Below are 24,416 nucleotides of genomic sequence, written 5' to 3' on the forward strand. Positions count from 1 at the left end.
GTGGGAGAGGGAAGAGGAGAATAAATTAGAAGCTATAGCTGTGAAAGGATTATGAAATAAATAACCAACATTTCTGATAGGTTCTGTGTCTTGAGGGATCACGTGGAGAAATAGGTCACTTCTGATAACCATCAGCTGGTTCGCGTATCAGGTAATAGCTCCTTAAAGTCGTGCTTCGGGCCGTGCCGCCCTGCAAGCTGCCAGCCTGTCCCCCCGTCTGACTGAGAGAAATGTCAGCGGTGACAGCACTGTCGTCTCTCTGGCCCGCCAGCGAGTCCGCACACGTGAGCACACAGAGCGCCAGGCTGAGCACATGTCCTTGTCGATGTTTGGCCCTCGGTGAGGTCAGCACTTTTAATTAAACCTGTTTTATATGGAGAAGGTGAGGAATAGAGAGACTAAGACTCAAGGCTCCAGTAATGAATCAGCATAAGGTGTGTAAGCAGGGAGACGGTCGGAGTCGCAGGTGTTGACATTCCGGGGGACCCTCATGCCACAGTTCAGCTGCTGTGGGCTGTCTGGACTCACGTGTTGGGTGGCGATGTAGATTAGCCTACTCCTGCGGTAATAAGGATGTCCTTCCTGCAAAAGTAAAGCCTGTGTGGGGGTTATCGTGGCCCCGCTGACTTTAACCCCTGCTGAGAATGCGGGGTCATTGAAACCACACATCTGCCTGCCGCGGGCCCAGGCGTCGCAGGGCGGGAGCAGACGTGCTCAGCTCGAGGGCTTCAAGTGCGTGAGCACAGGAATGCGTGTGACATTTTCTCCTCCCAAGGAAGTGGCAGTTCGGAGATCAGACGAGAAAACGGACCCCGCAGGGGGGGAGCAGGGGGCTTCCAGAGAGGGGGACGCTGGTGGGGACCCTTCAGGGGGAGGGGTTGGCTGAGTGGGAGGCTGGGACGCACGTTGGGCTCAGGCGTGCGTGTGCCTGGTGATGGCAGGCTGTGTGAGGCAGAGACGGCGTGGCGGGGGCGGGGTTGAGGGACCCTGACCATTTGTGTGAAGACTGTGGCCGCCGTTCAGAGGCTTAGGCGCCATGGTGGGAGCTGTGTTTGTGGGTGGCGGGGAGAGGCGAGCCCCGTCCAGCACCTTCCTCTCAGATGGACAGAGGACCGTGCTACGGAGTCAGGGAGTCTGTCGGGTGCTTGGGGACTGGAGGACAAGGAGCAACAGAGCCGTAGCCTGAAAGCACGGGTGCCAGCCTGCATTTGGGGGACAGTTATTTCATTGCTGAGTCTAAGAGCCCTGGTGTGTGACATAGGGGCTTCCGTTTTCTATGTAAAGGCTGTTCTGGTTTTCGAGGGGAAACCCACTGTGTGTGAACTTGAGCAGGTCGCCAGAGCCCATCACGTCCAGGCGGAGAGCTACCTGGTGTACAACGTCATGGCCAGCGGGGAGCTCGAGTGCAGCAACACCTTAGAGGACGAACTAGACCAGGCCCTGCCCAGCCAGGCCTTCGTCTACCGCCCAGTGCGGCAGCGCGTCTACTCCCTGCTGCTGGCAGACAGTCCAGGTGAGTCGGGGACCCTGGCCCGGTGAGGACCCGGCCACGGCTCAGGCGCGGGTGTCCCTCTGCGGAGTCTGTAGCGGAGCACATGGACGTCATGCAAAGCTGGGGTCAGTGCTGTGACACTTCCGTCTGACCTGCCAGCAGGTGGTCAGCGGTCATTGAAAAAGCACTTTCTGTAAATGTGTTCGGTGCCCTCGAAGGACCTGTGCTTTTTAAAAAGTGTGTGAAAACCCCTTCCTCCTGTAGGAGTGCGGGTATGCTTAAAATATAAACAAAGCTTTCGTTTAGGCTGTTTGTAATGAAGTGCACGTGTCTTCCCGCTCTACGTCTGCTGTGCAGCAGCAGCAGAGGGAGAGGACATCGGTGGCCAGAGCCCCTCACACAGGGACCTGGGGGGCCTTGCTCACCTGAGATGGGCCGACCGCACTGTCGTGGTCTGATGTGACCGGTGATGAGAAAGAAGCTGGTTTAAAAACAAACAGAAGAGCCGACGTAAGCAGCTTTGGGACCAAATATTGCTTAGCTTTTTCATGTATGGCCCTGCCCCCGTTTCTGAACATAAGTGACTGCACACTGACTGATTAGACAAATGGTGTTCTCATCATGAAAAAGTTTACAGTACAGAATAGTATTGGCCTGGAATTGTCCTTAGAGTCCAGGTGACTCTTGAACAAGACAGTTCAGGATTCAGAGGCGCCGCCCCCACAGTCAGAAATCCGCGTGGCCTCTGCGTGCCCTGCCCTCGGACGCCAGGGTTTGCACTGCGCAGGTCCACTCCCGAAATCTGCGTACCCGTGGACTCTGCAGCCCAAGCTCATCTGTTCAGGAACCAGCTGTACTTTATTACGTGAGGTTAAAATGCATAAACTAAAATGCTCAGACTTCATACTTCATTGACGCACTGAATTTACAGGCACGGGAAACTTACTGCAGGGGAACTTGTCTTCATAGGTGGTCTTTCTTTTCCTTCTTTCTTTCTCTGCTTCTTGGCTTTCTGCCTTATTCGTGTACGGTATTGGAGTGTGACCCTAAAATGCTGTTGCTGATTGATGGCAGGGACGATGAAGCGTGCTTCGTGTCACCTGCGTGGCTTGGCTTGTTACTCCAGGTGTGCGTGAAAAGCCCACATGTCGTACAGTGTCCCGTGAGCATCGGGAGCACGAGCAGGGCTGTTCAAGGCTTGCACCCAGTGTTCTGTTGGCGTGTTCTCCTTAAGAAAAGGGTGTTGAAATCTTCAGATGTTATTGTGGATTTTTTTTTTAACATGTCCAGTTTTGTTAGTTCCTGCTTCAGCTAGCTTTGAAGTTCCATTGTTAGGTCCCTATATGTTGAGGGTTGTTATGTTTGTCAATGAACTGCCCCCACAACATGGTGAGGTTTCCCGTGTTTAAGACTCGCTGATGTGCCTTGTCTTGAACTTGGCGGCGTCTGATACTCGTGTATGCCCGCCGGTCTTCTCAGGGTGGTTTGCGTGGCATGTCCTTTTCTACCCCTTTAACTGTAAAATGCTTTCTAATAGTGAAAGCATAGCTCTCTTAAGCAGCATGTTGTCTGAGAATCTCTGTCTTTAATTGGAACGTTCATGTCATTTCCGTTTAATGTGATTGTTGACATGACCGGGCTCAAGTCCTCCATTTTGTTCTCTGCTGTGTTTTCTCCTCCTCGGTGTCTCCTCTGACTTCTTTTGAATCAACTGAATACTTTTTAGTATTCTGTTTTATGTTTCCTTCGGGATTGTTAGATTCACCTGTTACTTTTAGTAGTGGCTGCTCTCGGGCTGGTAATGTTCTTCCAGTGACCCCAGTCTGCCTGCACACCCTGTTGTGCTGTGAGCGTAACACGAAAACCACAGCGGTGCACTGGCGGCGGCGCCATCACTTTTGCTATTGTTGCTTTATGTCGTCTGTGTATTTTTAAAAGTTTTATTTTTAAATCATTATACACGCTCGGGAGTTGCAAAAGTAATGTGTGGGCTTCCACTTAGGCTCTGCCCAGTGTCCCCCGAGGTGACGTCCTGTGTCATAAAGTGCAGTAGGAAGCAGGACATTGATATTGGTACAGGACTGGTCACCGGACTGCTGACCTTACTTGGTTTCTTAAAGGTTTTTAAAATATTTATTTTATTTTTAAACTTTTTTAGAGAGAGGGGAAGGGAGGGAGGGAAACAGTTGGTTGCCTTCTGAAGGCTCCCTGACCGGGGACCAAACCTGCACCCCAGGCCTGTGCCCCAACCAGGAATCCCACCGGAGACCTTGCGGTTTGTGGGACAACACACAGCCCGCTGAGCCCCACTGGCCAGGGCAGCGCTCGTCAATTTTCTGTCGCGTTTTACATCCTCCCTGTGAGCTCTGTGTGTTTGTACCCACATCAAGATGCAGAGCTGCCCGTCACCACAAAGGAGCTCCCTCTGCTGCCTCCTGGAGTCCTGCCTTCCGTCCCCGTCCCCTGGTGCTGACCCCGTCTGTCCTCCGTCTCTGTGTTTTGGTCATTTTGAAAGTGTTACTTAAACGGAAACATATATGTATGTAAAACTTTTTGAGATTATACATATATTTTAAACCCCCTAATACAGGATCTTATTTTTGCTTTAAACGCGGGGCTGGCAGGCTGTGCAGGGCGTGGTGGGAACTGCTTCAGGCTCCGAGGCCCCCACGCGTCATAACCGTCAGTGCTGGCCCAGCTGCCAGCAGCAGCAGCCACAGGCCGGTGGCGGGTGGCGGGTGGCGTATGCTGGTAGAGCTTTCCTTTCCCACGTCACAAAACATGAATTTTATCTGATCTCCAGTGTCGTGGAGTCTTCCTTTGGTAATTTTTTGATCATCTGTAGTTGTGTGCAGAGCACTGCTGAGGTTCAGACCGCAGAAATAACCGGGCCCGACGGCCCCGGGGCAGTTCCTGGCCCGTCTCGTCCTTCCGGCAGCCACGCGTCTCTCAACAGGCACTGACCCGAGAAGAAGTCACGCACGTGCACCTCTCCCGTCGCCCTCAGCCTCCTTGTGTGAATCCAAGTTCGCTTTTACATGTCTTGTGGTGCTCATTTTATTTCTCTGGTTTTTTCCTGAAAGTATATTTATTTCAGAAGGATAATTTGGCTGGATGTAGAATTTTAGGTATTTTTTACTTAGCGCTTTAAACATGTCATTATGCTGTCCTGGCTCGTTGTCTCTCACGAGATGACAGTGGTCCTCTTGCTGTGGTCCCCATGGGTCACGAGGGTGTCTTCCCCAGGCCTGGGGCTCTTCTGCTGGTCACTGGTTTTCAGCAGTTTGTTCATATCACGCTTTGGAGTGGCTTTCTCTGTTTATTGTGCTTGGGATTCCTGAGCCTCTTGGGCCTGTTTGTATTTTCTGTCAAATTTGGGGAAAAATGAGTGTTATTCTGTCAAATATTGTTTCCTGTCTCCGTCTCTTTCACCTGTCCCTCTGGGCGACACCCTGGAGCCCCTCAGGAAACCCGGTCTCTCTGTGACTCCCTCTGGGGCACGTTCCGCCCACCCTTCTTCTGCCACGTGTGGTCGGCTCTTAACCCACCCTGTGAGGTTATCATCTCAGATCAGTGGTTTTCAGCTGGTTTTTTAAAGGTACGGACTTTTTTTTAATTCTCACCTGAGGATGTGTTTATTGATTAGAGAGAGAGGGAGAGAAACGTTGATGTGAGAGAAACACCCGTAGGTTGCCTCCCATACGCGCCCCAGCTGGGGACCAAACTAGCAGCCTGTGTATGTGCCCTGCCTGGGCATCGAACCCGCAGCCTTACGTTGCATAGGAACAACACCCCCACCAGCTGAGCCCCCAGCCAGGGTTCAGCTATTTGTCTAATCTCCCCTCTCCCTGCTATAAAGTGGGGCTGGGGTCAAGGGACCTGTAGCTCCCTGGTGGAGACTCGAGGCCCAAGAGCAGGTTCTTAAACCTGCACAGCTCTGCACGCTCTGCAGACGCCAGAGTCCCAGGAACTGAACGGTGGCACCTGGATACTTCAGAGTCCCTCGGTGTGGGGACAGTGTGGACGCTCCAGGTCTGGTTGTGTGGCGTCATTGACTGGGGTCGCCCCTACAGGTGTCTTATAGTTGAATGTGTGGCGTTTGGACAGCTGGGTGGCATTGTAGCCAGACACAGGGGACCCTGGCACCGTGCACCCTTAGCCCGCCAGGCCTCGTCCCCAGGCTGCCCTGGTCATATCGGCCTCAGTCGCCATGAAGCCTGGTCAGCGTCAGGAGCCAGGGAGCCTCCTCCTTTAGGCCTCAGCGGTCAGCGGTGCTACAGGAGAGCCCGTGCACACGGCAGCCGCTGGCAGTGTGTGGCCGCCCGCTCCTGGTCACCATCTCCTCAGTTCCCGATGGGCGTTCTGGGGTCCCGTGGGGGCAGGGTGGGCTGCTGGCCGTGAGATTGGTGTTCAGCCCACAGGTGAACGGTCAGTGTGGCACCTACACGGAGTGCCTGCCAGGCACACGCCCGTTACAGTCCTGGGTGCTGACCTAGAAGGCAACCTTTAAAAAATGCACAGAAAAGAATGGGAAGTTACTGTTTTTTAAAGCACCACGACCACACACACGCACAGATTAAACAGCAGCATAAAATATTACAGAACCGCTGATTACTTTTCAAAAAGCCTAGAGGACTGTTGCAAACTTGAAACTGCCAGTAATTGAGAGGCTCAAGCCCACGTTGCTTCTCTTCTCTTCCCGCCCCGTGCACGCGCTGCACGTGCCGCTGGCGCAGGTCGTGAGAGGGGTCGGTCCCGGGGCCTGGCAGGGTTTCTGCGGGGAGGGGTCAGAGTGCAGGCAGTTGCCCCATTTGCGCCAAGGAATACACCTTGGTGTCCGTGAGGGGGTCTGTCCTGAGGGAGTTAGCAGGAGGAGGTCTGGGCCCTTCTTCCTCTGCGTGGGGGACGGCACAGGGTGAGGGCGAGGCGGCCTGGCAGAGGGCTCTCCGCAAGCCGTCGCTCCGCTCTGAACTCAGAGCCCAGCCAGTCCGAAGTCCAGGGAGAAGGACCAGCCTTTCCTTTTGGTGACTGCCCGATTGTATTTCCTCTTTTTTTCTTGATACATCGGCATTCAGATTACTTCATCTTAATTCAGACAAACCAAATTATTGCAGACGTTTCTGCTATACAGTATCCCCTCGCTTATCGCGGGTGTTACGTTCCAGACCCCCCTGCAAAGTAGGAACCTTACATTTATGCTACACTCTTAAACCTGCGTCACTTTAACAACATGCGTATACAGTGCCGCAAAGTCCCGTGATACAGCGAAAAATCTGCGATAATTAAATGTAATATTTTTAAAATCCCGCGATGTAGGAGGCCGCGATAAGTGACCCGCGATACAGAGAGGGGCTGCTGTGTTTTCAAAGCGAGGTCAGATTAAAACCTCTGAGATGAAGCGGCACCCCAGAGGAAGGGCCAGACTCTAGGGCTTTCCAGGAAAGTAGGTTTATTGTTACTGTTATTTTAAGGGGAGCTTAGATAACCCTCTGCATCTTCTCTGGGCTTGGAAGGAGCGGGGAGCTGTCACTGTGGGAGGGTGACCTGGATGGAAGTGAGAGTTGTGCCACCAACTGACTGTGTCCAGCTGAGGACACTGCCCACACCGCGCAGCCTGTTCTCTGGGAGCATCACCGGCACGTCGTGGCCTCTGCGCGCCCTTTCCCCCTCTTGCGGAGGCTTGGGGTGTCCGGTCCTGGCAGAGCGCGGTCGGTTACCATCAGCCTGGGGACGTGTGGCCCTTGCGGGCATCTGCTCACACAGCCTGTCTTTGCTCAGGTGGCGCCGGCAGCTGTCCCCCTGTCCGGGAGTGGTTCGTGTACTCTGGGAACCCACTGAGACACCCGGACCTCGTCAGGCCTCTGCAGATGAGCATCCCAGGTACAGAAACCCGGGGACCAGCATGCCGCGGACCCATGTGCCCTGTGCAGCGAGTGCGGCCGTGGGCTCGCCGTGGAAACGGTTTTCCGAAACTGCATGTGCCCTCGTTTTCATGTCAGCCTGGGCCCCAGACGGGGGCCTCTGTTCTCATGGGGGGCCGGGCTAGGGGGCCTGCGTCTGGCTCTGCTCACAGTCTCAGAAGGCGGGGTATCCGGGAAGAGGGAGGCCGGGGCCCGTTGCCAGCAGACCCCAGAGCCCAACCCACTGAGTTTGCAGGACGGGGTTCTCGATGCTCCGCTGGCATCACCCCTTCCTTCGCACTGCTGGAGGCGTGTTCTAAGGAACGGCGAGTTAATGTACCTGGGAAACTAAGTCTTCTTCTCGTGACAGGCGTCTAAGACGTAACGAGAGGGACGCGCCCTCACGAGCGAGCCGCCACAGGTCTTTCTTCCCGAGTTGCTGGCACTTCTGTGCTGAGTTTCCCCCCCGCTCGTGCCGTTTCTCAGGGTTTCAGTAAAGGAGAACGGAGTTTTCTGTTTTTGTTTTTTTTAATAATGTAAATGCATGTACAGCCGACAAAAATGAAACACAAATTCTGTATCAGGGATTTCTCTTCCAGAGCCAGGGGCCCACGGAGGCCAGCGCACACCTCGCACCACGGCCAGCAGAGCTGGGGCTGCAGCCTCACAGGCTCGGCAGCTGGTCCCGTGGCTCCCAGAGTCTGGCCACCACCAGGCAGGGGTGGGAGCAGGGGGACGGGGGGGCTGGCTTCTCAGCCCGGCTCCCCACGGTGGCAGGGACCTCGCTCATATTCCAGGACAGCTCTTGGGGACGTTCTCCAAAAAGCATTCTTAATACAGGGCACAGCGGGGGTGGGAAGAAAGCTTTCGCTCCCCTCGGGACACAGAACACAGACTGTTCTCAGGGAAGGGCAGGGATGCTCACCTTGGAACTGGGAGCTCTGCTGGCGTTTCCCTCCTGGTCCCTCTGAGCTTCAAGGCCCAGAGATGTGGGGAAGGGAGGAGGGGTGTGTCCTTCACTGTCTTCCTGTCCTCCGGGAGGAAGCACGGGACCACTTGCTGGTGCAGAGACTAATGGGAGGGGGCCCTGTGGGCTTTCGTGTCTAGGGGGGACGCCTAGCCTGAGGCAGCTGTGGCTGAGCCAGGAGCCCGGGACCCAAGCGCGGCGCGTGGACACGCTTCTCGCCTGCTTTGACCTCTCTTCCGCGCGGGAGGAGCTGCAGGCCCTGGAGGGCCCCTTCCAAGCGCTGTGCTGCCTCCTCACCTACCTATTCGTGCAGGTAACCGCGGCCTGGGCCCAGCCTTGGTGCCCTCCCTGCCCTCGTCTTGCGAGCGGTGCCACGTGCCCTCCGGGCCTGGCCTGTGAGCACCAGCTCCTTACAGAGCTCCCGCCCCAAGGACAGCGCCAGGTGTCACATGTGTGAGGGGTGCAGACGTGTGCTGCACACGAGATGCCGGGCTCGGGGAACCCTGCCTTCACTGGTTCTACTTCCAAAGTCCCCCACCCCCCACCACCTCTGTCATGTCACTGCCGGGGGTGCTCCCTTCTCTTGGGGCTTGGGGTGTACAGGGCATGGCCCAGCTCAGCCCTAGAGCTGACCTGGCTGTAGGCCCCGCTTTCCCTGAGCAGGGCCGCATGTGGACGAGCCCTCCACCGTGGCTGAGCCGCATGCATCCGCTCCTCTCACCGGTGCCCCCATCTGAGAGCCGGGTGGTAATCGCGTCCTGGGGTTACCAGACACCCCCGAGGTAGAAACATGGACGTGGTTTGTAGGAGCGCCAGGAGGGAGGAGGTCCGGCGCGGCCGGTGTCGACAGCGCCCTCTGCTCCTGCGCTGGGCCCCTGTGGTCAGCTGACGGCAGGCTTGGCAGCATCTTTTTCATTCATTTTATGCTTCGTTTACATGTGAAAAGTACAGAAGCCAGTGAGAAGATCTGCCTCCCTAGTAGTTTGCACACACGCGCACACACGCACGCACAGTGTGTGGCCACCCAGTGAAAGCAGAGCTGAAAGCCCTTGAGTTCCCAGCCCCTGCCCCCACTGTCCTGTTTTAAAATGATTTCGTCTCCCCGTCGCCACAGCTGCAGTGACAGAAAGTCCCATCTCTGTAGCTCAAGCAGACTCGCACAGCCTTCTCGGCCCCCGCCCCCATCCCCGGCCGTCTTTCTGTCCTCCGCCCCGATCCCGGGGCTGTGGGGCATGACCTTCACTTTCTTCTGCCTGGAAGAGAAGGTTGAGCGGTTCTCTTCTCAGGCCTGAGCCCCTTAGGAGCGGTGGAGGTTACATCTCAGGGACCCGACGGTTTCCCTTCTCAGTGTCTGCTTGGCTCTGGGTACTGCAGCCAGTTCCCCGGCACGTTTGGCTGGGACGCGGTGAGGTCACGCCGGGGCGGGATTGCTTCCTCGCTGTCACACCGCCCGGCGTGAACGTGAGTCCCTGCGCTCCTGTCTCCAGTGCAGCACTTCTTCAGTTGTGCCAGACTTAGCTAAAGCACAAATTAATGCAGGGTGGCAGGGTAGTGAGTATTTAAGCTTGAAAATACTTTTCTTTTGATGTTGTTTATTAAGTGTACACTCATCACACGCTAGTCCTCCGTGTGCCACGTGCTCGTCTGCCGGTGGCTGTGGGAGGCCGGGCCGCGCGAGGGGTGGTGGCTGCGTGTCCTCACCCAGGACGAGAAGTGCTCTCATGTCAGCGCTCCCAGGACGTGCACTCGGGGTCGTGCTCCCAGCTGCAGGGGGGGGGTTGCTGGCGCCTTGTGCGGCCACACCGCCAGCTGTGCCAGGGCCCAGGGGTCCGAGTCCGCCGGCAGCAGCAGCAGCCCTGGCGCAGAGCGGCACAGCCAGACCCGAGCACGGCGAGCATCCCAGGGGAGCTCCCATTCCATCTTTTTCCTTCTAATACTTGCCTTTTAAATAAAAATCTTTTCAGTGAAAGTTAGCATGAGGCACGTTTGATGTTGGTGTGACTGTAAAGGACACATGTGTTGGAACTTTTTAAAACTGGCGAACACCAAGGGGCCACAGTGGTGTCTTGAGAGCGGGAGGGTCCTGACCATCGTTCCCAGTGCTCCTCACCGGGGTGAGGAAGGCCGAGAAGGTGCACTGGTGGGAGGGTCCCACCAATGCAGCTGTGCCCGCGTTAGGCCTTTGTGTCACCTGGGACCAAAGCACGTTCTGTTCAGTGGAAAAACCTGCACAGAAACTAGTCCCACCATTTGAGAAAAGCCTCTGGAAGGGCAGGGTCCATCAGAGAAAGTGGATATTTAAAACAATTGACAGTAGAGCAAATATTTTAAAGATAATATCCATATGTGAAATTATAAAAAATGGGTGTTACTAGGAATCTGGCTTTTGAGATTTGTGAACTGAAGACAGCGGCCAGAAGCCAGGGACTGAAAAACCAAGGCAGAGCATCGTTCCTCTGTGCCCATAGGTTAGTGTTTAAAACCAGCCTTCCTGGAGTTCAGACTTCCGGCCAAGATAAGAGGCGTAGACAGACACGCTGCATCTCCCACCACAACTAAGAAGGAATACAACTACCTCAAAACTAGAGACAACCAGAATTCCAGAAAATTGAGCTGCTTGGAAGCCCAGCAAACAAAGATATAAAGAAGAAATACTCACCCAGACAGGTAGGAGGGGCGGAGAGGACACGGTGTGGTGGTGGCAGCAGCAGCAGCAGGCCGGCAGAAAGTGCAGTCACACGTTTTAAAAAGTCAGGAGGGACACCTGGGGAGCGTTCCAGCTCCTGACCTCGCAGCTCACGGTCCCAGCACCAGGGAAAATGAAGCCTCATTGCTTCTGACTGTGCAGACCAGTGGGGGTTGGGGCAGAGGCAGAAACTGCCAGTATCTCAGCAGAGTCCGCTTGTTTAAAGGGCCCCCATGGTCCTAGAACGTCCGCAGACCCGCAGACCCACCCACTCTGGGAACGACGGCCAGGGTACCAGCTAGAGAGGCGCTAGTCCCATAGGGGAAGTGGGAGAGGTGCCTGGAAAAGGGGCAAGTGCTGGGCAGGCGGCATTGTTCCCTCTCAGACCCCTCCCCCACACACAGCACCACAACGTGGTGAAATGGGTTGCCCTGTACTGAGGAATTCCTAAGGCTCCGCCTCTTACAATGTAACAGGAGCAACAGCTCTACCTGGGACGCGGAGGCAAACAAACATGTTCAGGAGCCTGTCAGAATGAGGAGACAGAGAAGTATGGCCCAAAAGGGGAAACGGATCAAGGTCCCTGTGGGAGAACTAAGCGACGAGGAGATAGCCAGCCTCACAGATGAGGAGACAGCCAAACTAACAGAAGCAGAATTCAAAACACTGGTGATAAAGATGCTCACAGGCTTGACAGATATGCTTGAGTATGGCAAACACATAAGAGAAGAAGTGAAGGCTGTGCTAAGTGAAATGAAGGAAAACCCACACAAAACCGATGGTGAAGGGAAGGAAACCGGGGTTCAAATCAGTGATTTGGAACATAAGAAAAAAACAGTCAACCAGTGCAGAATGAGGAAGCAAGAACTGAAAAAAATGAGAAAAACTTTCCAAATTTTGTGAAGGAGATGGACATACAGGTCTGGGAAGCACGGAGGGACCCGGGTGAGCTGGACCCAGAGGGGACCACACCAGGACGCATCATGAGTGAGAGGCCAAAGGTGAAAGATAAAGAGAGTCCTGGGGGCAGCAAGAGAGAGACGGAAAGTTGCCTACAGGGGGTGCCTATAGGACTATCAGCTGATTTCTCAGAGGACACTTTGCAGGCAGGAAGGGACTGGCGAGCATATTCAATGTGTTGAAAGGCAGCCTGCAACTAGGATTCCTCTACCCAGCAGAGCTATCATTTAGAATGGAAGAGCAGATGAAGTGCTTCCCAGACAACGTGAAGCTAAAGGAGTTCATCATCACCAAGCCATTATTATGTGAAATGTCAAAGGGACTTATTTAAGAAAAAGATCAAAACTATGAACACTGAAATGACGACAGACTCACAACTATCAACAACTGAATCTGAAAAATAAAAGCAAAATCCCACTAAGCAAACCAGAATAGGAACAGAATCATAGGTGTGGGGATCACATGGAGGGTTATCAGCTGGGAGGGGGAGGGGGAGAAATAGGGAAATGGCGCAGGGACTAAAAAGCATAATCGGTTGGTACAAAACAGACAGGGGGACGTTAAGAATAATATAGGAAAGGGTGAAGCCAGAGAACTTACATGCATGACCCATGGACATGAACTAAGGGGGGTGGGGTTGCTGGAGGGAAGGGGGGGTACTGGGCTGAGGGGAGCAAAGGGGGAAAAAACTGGGGCCACTGCAACAACATAAAATATACTTTAAAAAATAATAATAAAACCAGCCTTCCTCTCAGGTGGCTAATGGTAAGGAGTGGAATTGCATGTCCAAATCTCAGTCTAAACGCAGCGAGATGGGCTATAGATTTAGAAAGTGCATCCTCTGCCTGACCTGCTGTGGGGTGCTCATGAGTGCCGCACATCTGCAGGTGTTCTGTTCCCCTGAAATGATCACCGCTGTGACCTATACAGAGGTAACAGCTCCCTTGCAACAGCGTGGTGATAGGGTCGGCCAGAGTGGCCAGAGCTGAGATGCAGCAGGGCCCTCAAGCCTGTCCCTGCCGTGGGTCTTTTCTCCAGGTCCCACTGACGATGGTGGTTTAGCTGGTGGGCACGAGGCAACATCACCACCCACAGTCCTGCAAGGACGAGGCCAAGGAGTCTGTATCCATCCTGCTTGGCTGGCCGCGTCATCCTGGCTTTCGGGTCCCCGCCGTCTCTGCATCCCTCTGTCGCACCGTGGTTAGACCTTTTCCTGCCACAGAGGATTTGCGGGGACTCATATTTGGGGATTCTGGTTTCCTTTAAATTGGGATTTGAGGCACAGGCTTCACCCGGGGCTGCTGAGGGTGGGTGCTGATCACAGCCCTGGTCACCCCAGTCGGCTGGCTGTGGGTGCTGTCTGCAAACCCCCGGATTGCCAGCTGCCGAAATTTGTGCCAAAAATGACCGCCTGTGCTAAGACTCTTGATTCCTCCCAGCATTCTGGAACTTCCTGCCTTGCTGGAGAGTACGCAGGCTCCTCTGCCCAGCTTGGCCCTGGGCACTGTGGGAGAAGAGGCCCTCTCAGCGCCCCCTGCGTTTCACCTCCACTGCTTGAGAGCCAAACGCACCGTGTGTGCCTGTCGTCAGGGGCCGCGGCCCACGTCCGCGGCGCTACCGCTGGCTCTCCCTCTCCCTGCAGGTGGACACGCTATGCCTGGAGGACCTGCACGCTTTCGTGGCTCAGGCCGTGTGCCTCCAGGGGAAGGCAGCGGGGCAGCTGGCGGACTTACAGGTACGGACGCGGTGCACGCCCAGTTCTGAGGACCGTGAGCCAGCACTCGGCCTTGGTCTGTTCTGTTTGCTCCTCATGCTGCAGTAGCGGGGCTTCATCTCCCGGACAGCCGAGCCGTGGAAGGAACGGGTACCGTGTCCGTGCGGAAGCCAGGCTCGGGGGTGAGGTCCAGGGCGGTGGCTGATGTACTGCAGATCCTCTAGGTTGAGTGTTGAGTTTGCACAGACGTCAGGTGCCGCGCACGCCTTACCAGGGATGGTCACGTGTCTGTGGAACACGACACTGGGGACTTGGGGACAGCCCAGCTGTGTGCCCGGGTGTCAGAGCCATGCCAGGAAGCCGGGGCTCCAGGCATCAGCCTGTGTTCTCATTGCTTCGTGTCGTCCCCCAAACAGCCGGGAGCCTCCAGCAGGACGTGCAAGCACCTATGACAGCAAACTTGGGGACCCTCGCTCACACGTCTCCACGTCCTGCTGCCCTTGCTGGCGAATGCTCGCCTCCATCAGACGCACTGAGCCCTGTAGACAAACTCAAAGTGCTTTGAGGCCATGCCGGTCACGGTCGCTCGGCAAAGCCCGGCCCTCCGGACGGCGCTGACTCGGGCCCGCGGGCTCCCCGGAAGTGCAGGCTGGAGGGCAGGGGTGCTGAGAGGGGCGTTTCCATGGCTGGGCACTCGGACGCTGACGAGCGGGTGCACAGTAGGAATCAAAGCTGGACTTTTACAGTCTACGCGTGGGCACGGACAGGGACGAGTCCCCAGGCAGGTGACAGGAGGGAAACAAGGTGGCAGCGCAGACGGGGAGGGGCCTGGTCTGCACCTCTTCCTCGTGGCTCTTTGCTGGGGGCATGCGCGGCTCGCCCGTGCGTTTCAGAGGCTTTCGCGGGCGGCGTGCCCTGGGAAGGGGGCCCGGCTGCGATGGTGGAGGGGCCCGGGTGCACCCGCAGCGCCCGCCCCCCGTGCGGCGCACGCAGCCCTGGCCGCGTCCGGGGGGGACGGGGAGCCCTGGCTGAGCCCGGAGGTTCCTAGAGCAACACGGCCGAGGGGGAGCGGGGACGTGGGGGGACGGGCTGCCGCCTGCTTCCCTCTCTGTTGGGGGCAGGGTCTCGGGCCTGGAAGCCCTCAAGGAGAAGAGAGGCTCGGCGCAGTCAAGAGCGGGGCCGGCGCCGCGCTGTCCTCTGCTGTTCGGTGAGGAAGGGCTGGTCTCGGGCAGCAACCAAGCAGGCGGCCCCCTGTGGAAATGGTCAGGAGAGGGCGTAGGCTGCCCGCTGCCTGGTCCCCTCAGTCCACAGCCATCGGTCTCCCCAGGCAAGCAGGCGCTGAAGGGGTGGCTGACGGGGGTGACTGAGGAAGGCAGGAGCACCCACATGCACGGAGTGGACGTAGAGCAAGGGTGGCTAAGGCCTGCCCGCCATGCTCGCCCACGACGCATCGTCTGGATGCCTTTATGCTGCAGCAGCCAATCGCGTGGTTGCGCAGACGCTGAGAGCGGTCTGGGTGAGGGTGGTGGCGCCTGTGGGCAGAGGCTTCGCCTGCAGACGAGACGGCCGTGCCTGGCGCCCCTCTTGTGCCAGGTTTCCCCTGTGGCCCGGCTGCTGCCTGTCGGCTCCTAGGCCTTCCCATAGACTGTTGAAAAATCGGTGGGAGTCTCTTTCCTGTGTCTCGTCTGCAGGCGTCCATCCTGAACCTCGGCTGTAGGTCAGGATAAGCTTGGAAGTGACAGGTGCTTGAGGTGCCTTCCCACGGCCCCGTGTGGTCGTCAGCGCGCGGGCAGCCTGCTGGAGTCGCTGAGGCCCGCAGGCCTGCCAGACGGGCCGCCCCAAGACAGCTCTCGGACCACCTGTGTGAAGATGGTGTTTGTTTGCACGGGGAGCTCAACGCCTGTGTGCCTGTGGCTCTGGGTGCTCTGGGTGCTTTGGCGACGTTGTTGGGGGCCCGAGTGGCCCAGGTCTTGCGCACAGAGTCCTGCAGCCCTTGCCATTTTCTCACTCACTTCGTTTTACCCTCTGCCCCTTTTGTTCTTTGCAAGCGGTCCGTTCAATTCTAGAGAAGCATCTCTGCTTAGTTCACCGTTGCCCAGATTAAAGGTGGGAATACGAATGGCATCAGATGCCAGTGAGCCCAGGAAAGAAGCTCGTCTGGCTACAGCGGGAGGCACGTGGGGCCCCCTGCTGTGCCCACACGGACCTGGGGCGTCACAGCACAGCCTCTGCTGCCCTTTGGGGCCCCAGTGTGCCCCCAGCATGCTCACGCGTGCGCGCACACACATACCCTGCTCAGTGAGAAAGATGATCCCGGGACGCAGGCTTGCTGGGTCCCCTTTTACACCCCCCACAAGGTGTGAAGGGGGTGAAATGTCACCTCTCCTGATGTGTTTTCGTTTTATGAACTATATAAGATATTCAGTGACACTTGAAGGAACTGCTGTTTAGTTTGAGCACCGCAGACCAGCAGGAGCAGACGGCCTCAGTGGGCTGCAGCTGATGGGCAGAGCAATGGGCCCCGTGGGGTGTTGTGGACGGTGGGGTCGACACTGACCGGAATAGGGCAGCTGTCACCAGACGGGACCCCCGAGGCACGTTAGGGCAGCTCCTCCATCTCAGCACGGCAGTCTCTCACATCAGGTAGACCTGACAACAAGAAGAAATAGTTTATGTTGGAATGACTGTGTTAATTGCTAAAAATTATTGGCCCATTTACTCCCTGAGATAATAAACCATTTTGCCCTTAAATGATAAGAGCCCGTTGAAAATGGCGTTTTTAACAACCAGAACAACGTAGTGTAATTCCTCCCTGCACAGCGGGCCCGTCAGCACCCACAATGCAGCTCTCTCAGCTCCTTTGTAAAAAAGTTTCTTAGGACAGCACAGCCCTGAGACTGGTGAGGGCTCAACCGGGTGTGGGGGGGCCTCTGGCGTGCGGCTCCCAGGGTGTCCGAGCAGAGCGGCCAGCACGAGGCCCAGTGGGTGGCGGTGCCTGCCCCCTGCCCCCGCGCCTCTGTCCCAGGGCAGCCGTGACTGGCACGCATCCGCTCGGAGCAGAGCAGCCAGCGCAGAGGCGCAGGGCTCCGTTCCCCGCATGCGGGCCCCTCGGACCCTCCGTGTTGGTCTCCGCAGCTCGAGCGCATCGACCCCAGAGCCGTGCAGCTGGGCTCCCTGCTGGTCCGCGGCCTGACCACGCTGGTGCTGGCAAACAGTGCGTGTGGCTTCCCCTGGGCCACGGGCGACCTCATGCCCTGGAACGTGTTTGACGGGAAGCTCTTCCACGAGAAGTACCTGCAGTCGGAGAGGGGGCACGCCGTGGAGGCGCTCGTGGAGCAGAACGTGAGTCCCCGGCTGCTCCACTGTCTGACGAGGCCTCGGGCTGCCCCAGTGGCTCGGGCGTCACGCAGTCCCGGGGCCTGTGGCCAGAGGTCAGGAAGGTCCGCGGGCTGCGCCCCTCTCGGTCCCCAGACTGTAGGGACAAGCCAGGCCCAGGCAACACTGGGTCTCTGCTCACGTCCTAAGAAGACGTGTTTCACAGGCCGGAAGCCTGTGGTTGAGGCCCAAGGCTGCAGGGTTAACATACCTTCCGGCTTCCGCCGAAATACTTCCGCAGGCCCAGGACCCCAAACGTCTGCGGGCGGGCGGGGGGGGGGGGGGGGCGGCAGCATCCCGTCCAGTCCATGTTCCGGTTCTCTCCTCTTCCCACTTTGCGAATTCAGCAGACGCTCCCTGCACGGGTGCCTCTGCAGGCGACAGGCTAACTCAACGGATTAGCGGCAGTTTATAGCTGAAACTGTTCCCTGAAGGCTGGGCGTTTGGGTGGGGACGTTGGCTGCGGCCCAGCGTCCTCAGTGCAGTTGCTCCGTGATTCCCGGAGGTTTCCCAGGGAGGCCTTGGCCATGCTCCCTGGAGGGTGTCTGCCTTCAGGCCTGTCCTGCGCCAGAGCGGACCGGCAGTGGCTGCCACGGTCATTTCTCACACACAGCAGGGCATCGTGGGAATTTAAGTCCAGACCTTAGACACCACCAGAGCAGAGTACGGAGGGGAGGTGTTGCTCTGATTGGGCCTGTGAGCCGCGGGTCGAGGATGCCTTTTCTCTTCCTGCCGCTGGTGTCCTGACCACGTGATAGGTGCTGGCGCTCACACCTTCTGTGAGCAATCGTGTGTTCCAGGCAGGTGTTTTGTCTAAGATTGTGGGGGTGACCCAGATGTTACACAGGATGGGGTAGGGGAGTTCAGGTGGGGGTGTCCAGCGTGCAGCAGAGAAGACGTCTGGGGACTCGGGATGATACCCTGTCAGGTGCCAGGGCTGATGGTACCTGCGCTCCACGCCCACAGGGACTGTCCCCCAGTGTGTCCCCTGCACCCACTGTGTCTGATGCTGCTCTGTTGGCAGAGGTCGCGGCTCACCAGGTTCCACCAGCTGAAATCCGTCGTCTGCAAGGCCTGCTTGGGGGAGGACCGGCGTATCGTCAGCCGGCAGCTCTGGCGGCCGCACCACACAGGTGGGCAGCAGGGGGGCCGGGGGCCGTGACGTGGAGCGAAACATGTGCCTGGCCATTTGTTATGGTTCCATTAGGAGAACACCCTTCAGTGACTCTGGGGGTAGAACCCCTTCCTGGCCATGAAGCCCCAGCGCTGCTAGGTGACATTTGCTTGCCAGACATTGGGGTTTGCTTTTCCTCATGATAAATGTGTGTTCAAAAAATTAGAAGACAGAGAAAATAATTAGAAAGGAAATAATTAGAAAGGTGACCTCTATCACCTGAAGATAACTCTGGACGGTAATGCATCTGGCTGCGTGTTCTGCGCTGTGACCCCTCCTGGTTGCCCTGGCAGCTCTGTCTGATGCTCCAGGGGGCACCTGACTTACAGCTCCGTCAGAGTCACATGGCAGAACGGGGACACTGGCCCCCAGCCCCACAGGCCTGTCACGACCAGGTCCCCATCGTAAGCTCTGAGGTGCTCCCCCTTTTTTTGATATACATAGAGCTGTGACATGCCTCGTGTCCCTAAGACAGAGTGGCGAGTTTGCAGAATTGCAGCTCAGAATGCATCACGTTTTGGATACACGCTGCCAGCTGCTTGTCAGTTTATTTTCGTGTTCATTCCGTGGCCTCAGCTGCTCAGGAGCCACACCTGTAATGGTAGCAGCCCCGTTTCCTTTCTCAGTGGAGTAAGAGAACTCACCCCAGCTTTTTCCCCACCGGGCTTCCTTGGAGTTCTGCTTGGCGTCAGCCTTGCCAGTAGCGCCCAAGAGCCTTTACGTTGCGATAACCCCTGGGATGTGCCACTTCCTACCAGGTGCCCGAGTGGGGTCTGACCACAGGGCAGCACCTGGGCACGTGAAGGGACGCAGGCCGCATGGGCGCAGGCACCTCCTTCCTCTGTCCTCCTCTCCAGTGTCAACATTGTCCCAGCAGCTGCAGGGAGGCCGGCTTGAGGCCCCGAGTCCGTTCTGGTGCAGGACTGCAGGCTCCGTCCCCAGTGCAGTGGGTAGCAGAGCGGGGGCAGGGTGGCTGGGGTCTTGCAGGTGGCGGGTCCAGACTGTCGCTGGGATTCTGTCCTAAATCATCTGCATTTCAGAGGCCTGTGCATGTGACAGACTTTGCTGTAAAGCCAGGAACATCACACCTGCACACTGCACACCCACACACCTGCACTGGGCACACTTGCACACCTGCACACAGTAGGCCCGACCTGGCCATCTCCTCCCCCTGGGCCTGTGACATGTCTCCTGGGCACAGCCAGCAGGAGTGCACGAGCCACTGGGGCGACCTCCCGTGCGGGCGGAGCCTGGCTCGCCGCAGCAGGCACCTTCTTTCTCTGGGTCACAGGTCAGCGGGGCCCCGTCAGAAGTTCTGGCCGAGACAGAGGGTGGCGAGGGGGTGCAGGCGCTGAGGAGGCGCTTTAGAGGGAAACAGGCACGTGTGAGGTTAGATGTGGGGAACCGGGTGGGGTACAAAGTCCTGTCCACCGGCGGGGGGGCGGGCAGAGCCCCCCAGGACTGACTGTGCAGGCCCTGCCTTGAAGGGACCTCCCAGCACACCCTGTGTCCCCATCTGCCCCATCACCAGCACAGGTCCAGGACACGTGTGCGCACACAGACCTCCACGCCCCCCCACCTGACAGTGGCACCAGGGCCCCTGTATCTGCATTTTTGTGGGCTTTCCCCTCGATTTTAAAGATACAGAGTCTGAAAACCGCTGACCGTTGAGACAGTCTTACACGTGACATGTTCCCTGGGGTAAGGTATGTGGTGGCTTGCTAACGTGCTGACCACGTGTCCCCACAGAGAGATGGGGAAGACAGAGACCCGGCTCCCATAGGACGAGCTCCGGGCACAGCCGGTCCAGCCAAGGACAGCACTGGAGAGACCAGGGCCCAGGTAAGAGGGCGCGACCGGCACTGGCGCTGTGGCAGCGGCTCTCCCTGCTCCGGAGACGGTCGCGCAGGATGCAGACGCGGGTCTGCCTCGGCGCCTCGTCCCCATGTTCTGTCGGTCACCCACCTGTCTGAGAACCTCTGAAGGCCCCACACATCCTTCTCGGGGAACTGCAGCCCGAGAGGCACTGTCCTAGCAGGAGGGGCGTGTGGGAGCTCCCGCGACATGGGCATGTGCAGAGAGCCTCCGGGAAGCGGCCCAGCCCCTGCCTTCATCACACGTGTGTGCAGGCGCCTGGCTCCGGTGCCGGAAGCTGGGTGTCAGCACTTCAGCTCACGTCCCTTACACATCTGAGAGCCACACTGTATGGGCTCGTAAATGACCTAACAGCTTTCAAGTACCAAAGTGCCTCTAATTTAATGTAATCCATTGCTTTATTTTTGCAACCAGTGCCCACAAGGCCTCCCAGAGGGCACAGTGAGCCTCAGGCGCCGCTGCTTCTGTGTCCCAGCAGCATCGCAGGCTGGCCCCCGAGTGCGGGGCGGGGGCCTCTGGGCGTCGGGGCGGGGGAGGGCAGCATTGAGCCTCCTCCTTACTGGTGATGACGGATGAGGTGCGAAATTCCACAGGCGGCAGCTACCAACTTGCCTGTGATGTCTTCAGGTTTTCACCTCTGAGGGCCCTTCTGTGGGCTGTGAAACTGCCTCTGAGCATCTGTGCCAGCAGGGGTGGGGCCTCCCCCCGAGAGGGGTGAGGTGTGTGGCACCCCAGGCGAGGGACAGGTATTGCTGGATGTGGAAGCCAGTCGCCTTTGTCACTCAAGGGCAGCCCTGTCCAGGGAGGGCAGCGGGTGGTCTGCCGCCGGGCCGCCCGGGAGCCCTGGGCTCCAATGCAGACGGAGCCCCGTGCTACTTCTCCGTCCTTGGCATCATGTCCCCTGTGGGCCATCTGCCTGCAAGGCTCTGTTCCCAAGAGTCCTTGGCAGACGGTGGGGCTGGAGTCAGGAGCAGTTCTGACATGGCTCCTGCAACTCCCAGTGCAGCTCCCGATTAATTGCTTCCCGCTGCAGGGGGACAGTTGTGGGACAGGACCCAGTGCCAGGCGGCCACGGGGGCGGGGCGGGGCCGCTGTGTTCTGCACACAGCTCCGCAGGGAGTCTGGGCCAGCCTGCAGAGGCGCGCTGAGTTTGGGCAGGTTTCATTCTGTTTCGGTTTTCCCGTCTGGTGCAGGAAGCAGACAGCACGAGCCAGACTCCTGGAGAAGACACGCGGCGGCATCTGGGTGAGTCGCACCGGCCTCTGCTGAGCAGGCCAGGTCCCCTGGCGTTGGGAGTAGAACACGCCACGGTGACATGAGGCCCCGTGCCGAGGGCCAGGCTGCAGCAGTCCAGACGTTATGTCCTGCTGACAGGCACACAGTTCACTTGGTTTGGGCAGAGCCTCCTTTCTCCAGAAAACGTGGGGAGGGGATAGGCAAGCAATCTGGCCTTGGGACCTGGTGTCTCCCTCGGTCGGCATCAGGGCCACCTGCTGGCTCATCTGGAAGGAGAGGGTGGCCTTGGGGTCTCGGCCTAGCTTTCCATAAAAGGAAATCATCCCTTTCAGTGACTTCTCCCTCATGTCACATTGTAAGAGCTCCTGTTGACTTATTTTCAGAGGTCACGCCTGACTCCATGGCTGCAAACAGTCACCGTGAACCTCCCCCACCCCAGCCTCATCCCCCGTGTCCCTGAGGGAGGCTGACTTTTCACTGAGCTGGAGTCGCGCTCTCCTGCTCTGTGCTGCCACTCGCCCAGGTCACCGTGTCTGCAGACAGGGCTCATCGCCAGCCCTGACCCAGGCCCCACTGCCAGCTTTACCTTCTCCGGGTGCCCAGAAGCGTCAGTGCAGAGAAAGGAATAGCCCCTTCTCCCCTTCCTGGTGGGAGAGTTAGCTCTCAGGGACGCTGAGGGGGGGGGGGGGGTCACGGCTCAGGGTGGCTCCTGGGGGACGAGTTTGTGTATCGCCTGCACTTGGACGCGCTGAGCCGCCCGCACACCAGGGCACGCACGCGGTGGCCGTGGCCTGTGACCCTCCACTGTGCTGTGGGGCTTCGTGTGCGAGGATCATTGGTCAGGAGTCTTGGCCTATAACTTCTTTACCGCGTCCTTGTCTGGTGTGGGATCACGGTGACGCTGGCCTTGTCACAGAATGCGTTTCGAAGGGCTCCTTGCCCTGGAGTTTTTGGAAGACGCTGAGCATGTCTGGCATGAATTCTTTTTTAAGTGTTTGGTAGACTCCACCAGGGAAACCATCTGGTCCCAGACTTCTGTTTCCCGGGAGGTTTTTGATTAATGGTCCAAGCTCCTTTCTCACTTACTGGTATGCAGGTTTTCTGTTTCTTCATGACTCAGTCTTGGAAGATTGTGTGTTTCTAGGAATATATTCATTTCTTCTGGGTTGTCCGGTTGTTGATGTAGAGCTGTTTATAGTAGTCTCTCATGATCCTTTGTATTTTTGGTATTAGTTGTAACATCTCCTCTTTTGTTTGTAATTTTATTTATTTGAGTCATAGTTCCTTGAGGTGTAGAGTTAGTTGTTTATCTGAGATCATTCTTTTTTATTTACGTAGGCACTTCTCGCTACAAACTTCCCTCTTAGAACTAGATCCCATAGGTTTTTGTGTGTTGTATTTCAGTTTTCGTTTGTCTAAACATACTGTTTAATTTCCTTTTGGATCTCACCCCCTTGTTCAAGAGCGTGTTGTATTGCCACAGGTTTGTAAAATTCCCAGTTCCCCACTGTGATCAGAAAATAGGCTGGGTGTGATTCCCGTCCTCTGAAATCTGTGAGGATTGTCTGCAGCCTGATGCGTGGCCTGTCCTGGGGCGTCCTGTGCACTCGAGGAGAAGGTGCGCCCTGCCGCCGTCAGCGCTCCTCTGTCACGTCCGTAGGCCTGACGGTCTCAGGAGGAGTCAGGCCCGGTGTCTCTTCACTGACACGCAGTCTGGGTGGTGTGCCCGTTATTGCAAGTGGGGTATTGAAGCTCTACTGTTATGTTTCTTTCTCTCTTCGGTTATGTTCATATTTTCTTCATAGAGTTAAAAACCTTAACATCCTTTCATGATACAAACTCTCCAGGTTAGGTGTAGAAGGCATGTACTTCCGCATAATAAACACTGTAGTGAAAAGCTCACAGTCCTGTTCCTTCTTCCTGGCTTCCTCGAGCTGGAAATGACCATTCCAGAAACCTGGGCGTCACCCTCAGTTCCCAGCCCCCCAAGTCCTAATGCCCAGCCTGTTCGGGAGAGCGTTGTTGGAACCACAAACAACGGAACTGCACCCTGAACTTAACACTCCTCCTAACTGCGGTGCCTACAGCGGCCCCCGTCGCCCAAGCCCCGTCACGCCCCCAGCCTCCCTGCACTGCGGCTTCTGCACGTCTCTCCTCAGCCCGCCCCAAAGGAACGCTGTCTCCTGCCCCTTCCTGTTCCTCTCCTGCCTCCACACTGTCCCGTAGTGACCGGAACTACCTCGCAGACCATCCCAGACTACGTGGCGTGAAGCGTCCGGCCAGCGTACACACAGACCCCGCGTCGGGAGTTAGGCGGGCAGCGCTGGCCTCCCTGCACGTGGCCGGGCCTCGGCGGGAAGGTGTGGCCTTGTACGAAGGCTGGTTCACTCCCACGCCTGGCTGACGCTGGCTCTGGGATGAGGGCCTCCCTTTCTTCCTGGCTCGTTTGGGCTTCTTCCCAGTGTGGTAACCAGTCACCCCGCACTCGGAGAGTTAAAGAGCCAGGCAGCAGCCACGTCAGCTTGATGACTGAGCCGCACAAGGCCCCTTCTGGGCCTCTGCCGTACTCTGTTAAGGCAGCCAGAAAGGCCTGCTCATGCTCACATAGGGGTGGCATCCTGGGAGAGCAGAGGAGACAGATGTCACTGTGGCCATCGTGGGACAGTGGGGTCTCTCGCACAGACTGTTCCCTCTGTGCATGAGTCTCATATCCCCCGACCCTGTCACCCAGCCTCCTGCTGTCCTCCAGGTTCTTCAGGCTCACTGTCCCTCCTCCCAGTGGGACTCTTGCAGTGATTTGCAGTGACTTCATGAGCCCACAGGTAACCCTCCCAACACCTTAGTGTCCATTCCTTGGCCTGCCCTTCAGTGACCATGTCTTCCCCCTTCAGCCTCCTCGTGACCAATAGCTCAGCACCTTCACAAGTTCAGTCCCAGACACCCCAGCCACGGATCTGGGGGACCCTTCTGTGGTCCTCACACCCCCACTCGCCAGTTTCTCTCCAGGGTCAGTTACCAGTGACTTCCTTTCACGCCT

General features: G+C 57.3%; 1 protein-coding gene across 2 annotated transcripts in view; it reads left to right on the forward strand.

The window, feature by feature from the left end:
- The window catches only part of FAM120B (family with sequence similarity 120 member B), a 41,050-nt gene that overhangs the window by 12,413 nt on the left and 4,221 nt on the right, over positions 1 to 24,416 (forward strand). The window contains exons 3-10 of one of the 2 annotated variants that reach the window (XM_090280108.1): positions 1,333 to 1,513; positions 7,271 to 7,372; positions 8,500 to 8,672; positions 13,648 to 13,740; positions 16,855 to 17,061; positions 18,119 to 18,227; positions 20,018 to 20,110; positions 21,337 to 21,388. In XM_090280108.1, the coding sequence (XP_090136234.1) occupies positions 1,333 to 1,513; positions 7,271 to 7,372; positions 8,500 to 8,672; positions 13,648 to 13,740; positions 16,855 to 17,061; positions 18,119 to 18,227; positions 20,018 to 20,110; positions 21,337 to 21,388 (1,010 nt within the window). The remainder of the gene's footprint in view (positions 1 to 1,332; positions 1,514 to 7,270; positions 7,373 to 8,499; positions 8,673 to 13,647; positions 13,741 to 16,854; positions 17,062 to 18,118; positions 18,228 to 20,017; positions 20,111 to 21,336; positions 21,389 to 24,416) is intronic. The other variant, XM_090280107.1, reaches the window with a different exon arrangement.

This window comes from Furipterus horrens, unplaced genomic scaffold, assembly GCF_987537825.1.
Source record: "Furipterus horrens unplaced genomic scaffold, mFurHor1.1.pri manual_scaffold_6, whole genome shotgun sequence".
Lineage (NCBI taxonomy): Eukaryota > Metazoa > Chordata > Mammalia > Chiroptera > Furipteridae > Furipterus > Furipterus horrens.